Below are 6,031 nucleotides of genomic sequence, written 5' to 3' on the forward strand. Positions count from 1 at the left end.
GACGCCCTCCGGCGACTACATCGAGTTCCCCTGCTACCGCTGGATCGCGGGCGAGGGCGAGATCGTCCTGAGGGACGGACGCGGTGAGCAGCTCAGGACCCTCCATCCCCAGGCCTCCCGGGAAGCGAAAGTTCTTCCCCTCCCCAAGGGGCTGCATCCGTGGTGGTGATGACACTGCCGTCCCGGGGGGGCACCTACTCTGGGCTCCATGTACCTGTAGGAGGTGTGAGCTTCCTCAGCTACTAGCGAACTCGGCGCAGTGAGTGTCCCCAGGCCACACAGCCAGCTGTGTCCTCCCTATAGTTCTACAGGGGACGGTTAAGCTACAGGTAACCAGTAGCATAAGCCTGTGGGACATACCCCTGCGTGGCAGCTCTCCACTTGCCAGGTTCACGGGCTTCCCTCCGTGAGACCACAGTAGGGCTCAGGTGGGGTCAGGGTGCTCCGCACAGGCCTGGAGGGGGAAGGGGTGGACCAGGAGCACCCCATGTGCCGGCTCCAAGGGGCCATGGGCAGGCTTGGCGTTCACGGTCACCACTTCTTAAACCTGATGTCTCACTTTTTGCTGAAAGAGAAAAGAACCTAAAATCTGTCTCCCTCGGTACAAACCCCAAAGGTACAGACCCCAGTCTGGCACTTCCATGGGAGACCATTCTTCGTAAGGGACACACAGCTGGCCTGGTACAGAGAATCAGAGACAGAAACAGACGTCAGAGGCCAGCCAGACCACTCTGTCCCTGAACAACCCCCTTGCACACCAGCTTCCCAGTGTGCCCGCGTCAAATTCATGCCTGGGCAAAAGCCTGCCTTAGTTCAAGGCCCTTTGGCTTGCTCCCAGTCTACTAAACCTGGAATGAGAAACCCTCAAACGCCAAGCAGCCACTAACAGTGAGAGAAGGACAGCTGCTGCCACCCTGACGGAGCAATCCCCAGCACTAGCTGGGTTGTTCCTCACAGAGGTTTGGTGGGGCGGGTGAGATGAGAATGACTATTAGTGCTATTTCATAGCTAAGAAAACTGAAACAAATGAGAAAAAGAGTTCTCTACCTGGTGTTGCTAAGCTATCAGGCCACATCCCATTGCTTCTGAAATGGAACTTGTATCTCTGCACCGAATGATTAGGGCAAAGAGAACTTTTGTCCCCTATCTCAGTGCAGGAAAAACATCACAAAATTCCTTTTGTCTTGTGGTTGCCAGAACGTGGAAGGTTGCGGGCAGGCTGTTTTCCAGTATTTGGAAAACACTGGCTCCAAATCTCCCTGCTGCCCACCCACCTAAGGTCTCAGTTGTGACGTCCTTCTTCCCTCAGACCCTTCAGCTCTTCCCAGCAAAAGACTGAGGATGGTGCACGCAGGTTAGGATGACTCAGGAGAGTTTAAGGAAGGGACTTCATAGAGCTGTGGGCCCCTGTGCGCTGCCAGCCTGCTGGAGAGGGGAGGGAAAGAGTGCCAGAATAACCCAGAAGGGGGATGTCCTGGAGACCACTCCCTTGGAGGAGCTGTGGCCCCTCCTGCTCTCCCCATGCCCTCCTCTCTGGTCAGGGTTCCCAGTGACTGCGCCCAGGGGAAGCCCATTGATGAAGTCTATTCCCATCACCTTCAGGGACTGGACAGGGTGGACAGTGGGCAGAGAAGCTGTCTAGCAACCTCCACTATCTATTATTGTGTAACCAAACATCTTGGTGGCTTTAAACAGCCATTTAATTTTGCTCATGATTTTGCAGATCAGGAACTTGGGAAAGGCTCCACTGGGCGGTTCATCTGTGGCCCACGTGGTATCAGCTGAGGGGGCTGGGGCTAAGGATGTTCTTCTCTCATGTGCTTGGCACCTCAGGGCTCCTTGGCCTCTCTCTCCACCTGGCATCTCATAGTTTAAGGCTTCTCACAGCATGGTGGCCTCGGGATACAGCACTTCTTACATGATGGCTGGCTTCCAGGAGTGAGCATTCCAAGAGACATAAAGAGGAAGCTGCTAGTCTCTTCAAGCCTGGGCCTGGAAACCAGCACAGTGTAACTTCCACCATATTCTACTGGTCTAAGCAGTCACAGAGCTCACCCAGACTCCAGGCGAGGGGATGTAAACCCACTTCTCAATGGAAGGAATGTCAAAGGATTTGTGGCTATTATTAATCCACCACATGGACAACCTGGAAATGAGCAGGCCCAGCCCACAAGCCATTCAATGACTAGCCACATGATAACCTCTTAAATACTTCACTACTGTACTTCAGGTGAACGTAAAAGTCAGAGGGCTGTCACTGTGGCCCCAGGGATTCAGAGCATCTATGTGACCGGACAGCTTCATTAAGGCACTTGTATCAGTCCTTGGAAACCTTTCCCTGAACCCTTCTGCAGTCAGTCCAGGCCTTCTCGTCCTGCCCATGCTCCTGGAATTTCTATCAGTCACTGAGTAGAGGCTTCTAACACCCTCGGGGCAAGGAGAAACGAGCCATTCTCTTTCTGAAACTTGGCATGTTACAATTCTGCATGTTTTGACCTATGCATACCAGTGAAGCTGAAGAGATTCAACTCCTCAGAGCCGAGGGGCCCAAGAGATAGGCTGGTTCTTTGAGGTGGATTAGAGATGTTGAATGCTGAGTGCCTACAGCCATGCCTCCTAAAGCCAATAGTAGTGCTTATACTCACCATTAATACTCCTCTTGCCTCCGCTACTGGCTGGCTTTACGTACCCAGGGGACAATGCGGAAGGTCCCATTGGTCTCCTGTTTGGGCCCCAGCTGCAAGCTTGGGACCGGAGCAGCTTCAGCCTGGAGGTGCTGTGGGCCAGTGAGCTCAGAGTGTGGTGTGAGAACTGTTGGGTCCAGATCTGCAAGGTCAGCACAGAGATTGAGAGCAGGTATTTTAGAAACTTTTATATCAACTTGACAGAATAATTTTATGACTGTTGCATCTAATGATAAAAAACATGGCTTGCATTTTGAATGTCTTTGATTTGGTTTTTCATTCTATTGTTCTGATAATTACTTTTTGTTGTGTTTTACAAAAATATCAATCTGTGTTGGAATGGAAGTTTTAAAAACCTGGTGCTTCACCAGAGAGCTGGAGAAACACTATTTATGGCCCCTTTTTAGGAGATCTGGGCTCTTCCTACTCAGGGCTCCACCGACTGGTCACTGGCTTTATCTTAAATAACAGCATAAAGAGTGATCCTGGTACGACCTCATCTGCTCTAAAGGCCCTGAGAAGTGATCCTGCCCTTAGGCACCTGCCCCAGCTCCTGAAATGAAAGATGGCAGCAGGACAGGCTGAGAGACAGGATGACCTCTGAGCCGGGTGTGGAGGGAGGAAGGGAAACCTCAGGCCCTTGATGACTACAGGCGTGATGGTAATATTGCTGTTCCCATTTGTTGGGCATTTACCAGATGCCAGGCACCGCGCAGAGAGATTTACTGTGTTCTCTTACCAAATCCACACCGTGACCCTGAGAAACAGGTGTTATTATCTCCGTTTTACAGGTGAGGAAGTCAAGGCAACTCACTCTAGGTCTCAGATTTAAGTGTCAGAGCCCAAGTCCGAGCACACACTTCCAAAGCCCACAGGCTAGGACATTACACCCTGTTTTCGGAGCTTTGTTCTCAATCCTCTGTATAGCCACGGGAAACTAGACAGTGTGGGCGTCTATATGTTAGATCTTAAGTCACGCATTTCTCCATGAAGCAGCCAAACGGACTTAGAAGCATGAGAGCTGCGAGTCCTGCTGCTCTCTCAGGCCACGCTAAAGCTCACAATCAGCAGCCATTTCTGCTCAGCGTAAGAATTGCAGAGCAGAGGAGTAAACTATCCTGTAGTGGTTTAAAAATACCTACCAACAACCACGCAATGCCTTTCCTCTGGAATGAAAAGGCAGCTCTGCACCAGGGGCCCCAGGATTTCTGCAGAACCAAGGTCCTGAGGGGCTGAGCAGAAAAGGCTAGAGCCCCCAGGTGGAAACGCATGGGCAGGCCAGTGCATTTGGGCGCACACTGCACCTGCTGAGCTCGAGGAGAACCAAGCCCGGCTCATGCATTTGGACATGATTCTCCGAGCACCGAGGGGCAGGGGCCCCAAGGCTTGCTGAGGGAGCAGGCAGGAGGATAACGAACTGCATTTGCCTTTTGTAAAGAGAGCAGCTAAGAGCATGGGATTTGAGTCTTGTGTTGAAAACCCTCTAATTAGGACCTCTCCAAGCCCCAGTTTCCTCACCGTAAAATGGGGGAGTGTTCTGGGGCTTCACTGAGATGATGCACATAAAACCCTCCGAACAGGCAGGGTGTCAGAGGGAAACCTGAGCACTGGACATTGCTGTCATCCTTCCGTAAGCTCCTCTCATATTTGTTCTTTCTTCACAGCAAAATTGGCCCGAGATGACCAAATTCACATTCTCAAGCAGCACAGACGTAAAGAACTGGAAACACGGCAAAAACAGTACCGGTGAGTTATGACATCAGACCAAATGGCCGTGGGGCCGTGGTTTCTTCTATTTCAGGTGCGTGGTATGAAATAACCCTGACCACAGCATGTGGCCCGTCACTGCTCATAAATCACTCAGGCACCAGCTCCCCATGGTGGCTCCACAGTCTCCGGTCTCCACCTTTGCCTACCACTCCAAGAAGAGATGGCAAGTGGAGTCATGAAAATACCTGGGATCAGCCACACTGGCACACGGGAGGAATGCGCAGCACAGGCTCCAGAGTGCCGTAGTGTCCTCCCACCTCCCACTGGAGGGAGTGACCTGCACTTGTCATGCTTCTCGTAATAATTGGATTACAAGCATGATCCATGATCAACAACAAAACTGACCTTCCTCTTCTCTTTCTTCGAAGAGTTTATGCAAGATTGGTATTAATTCTTCAAATCTTTGATAGAATTCACCAGTGAAGCCATCCCGGCCTGGGCTTTTATTTGTGGGAAATTTAAAAATTAGTAATTTTTAAATTAGCAATTTAATGTGGAGCCACCACAAGGAGCTGGTGTCTGAGTGATTTATAAGCAGAACTGATCTTTAGCTAGCTGACCAAGAAAAAAGAAAGGACTCAAGTTATTAAAATTAGAAATAAAAGACAAAAAAACAATACCAACCTCATAGAAATTAAAATGAATAAAAACGAATATTATGAACAACTAACTGTATGCCAACAAATTCTTTGACTAAGATGAAATGGAAAAATTCCTAGAAAGACACAAACTACCAAAACTGACTCAAGAAGAAATAAATACACAATCTGAACAAACCAATCACAAGCATAGAGACTGAATTACTGATTTTTAAATTTCCCACAAATTAAAGCCCAGATGGATTCACTGGGGAATTCTATCCAACATTTAAAGAATTAATACCAATCTTGCGTAAACTCTTTAAAGAAAGAGAAGAGGAAGGAACACTTCCCAACTCATTGCACGACACCAGCAGCATACTATTAAATAAAAGCAGACAAAGACATCACTAAAAAAGAAAACTACATACCAGTATCCCTTATGAATATAGGTGCAGAAACATTTTCAGCAAAATACTAGAAAACCAAATCCAGCAGTATATAAAAGGCGTTATACAATATGAACAAGTGGAATTTATCCCAGGAATGCAAGGTTGGCTTAACATCAAAAATCAATTAATTTAATACACCATATCAATAGAGTAAAGAACAAAAAAACACATAATCATCTCAATAGACATATAAAAAAGCATTTGGCAAAATCCAATGCCCTTTCATGATAAAAACACTCAAAAATAGGAATTAAAGGGAACTTCCTCAGCCTGATAAAAGACATTTACAAAGAATTCATAATCAACATCTTACTTAATGGTGAAAGACTGAATGCCTTCCCCCTAAGGTCCAGGACTAGGATAAGGATGTCCACTTTTGCCACTTCTATTCAACGTTGCACTGAAGGGTCAGTTAGGGAAGAAAAAGAAAAAGGTACCCACACTGAAGTACAATAAGTAAAACTATCACCATTCACAGATGACATGATCATGTATATGGAAAATCCTAAGGAATTCACCAAAAGAAACTAATAGAACTAATAAACCA

The 6,031-nt window shown here is 47.9% G+C and overlaps 1 protein-coding gene across 1 annotated transcript in view; it reads left to right on the forward strand.

The window, feature by feature from the left end:
• The window catches only part of ALOX5 (arachidonate 5-lipoxygenase), a 49,251-nt gene that overhangs the window by 11,288 nt on the left and 31,932 nt on the right, over positions 1 to 6,031 (forward strand). Inside the window, exon 3 of the mRNA XM_012658408.1 lies at positions 4,349 to 4,430. Within this exon, the coding sequence (XP_012513862.1) occupies positions 4,349 to 4,430 (82 nt within the window). The remainder of the gene's footprint in view (positions 1 to 4,348; positions 4,431 to 6,031) is intronic.

Source organism: Propithecus coquereli, unplaced genomic scaffold (assembly GCF_000956105.1).
Source record: "Propithecus coquereli isolate 6110/MARCELLA unplaced genomic scaffold, Pcoq_1.0 Scaffold585, whole genome shotgun sequence".
Taxonomy (NCBI): domain Eukaryota; kingdom Metazoa; phylum Chordata; class Mammalia; order Primates; family Indriidae; genus Propithecus; species Propithecus coquereli.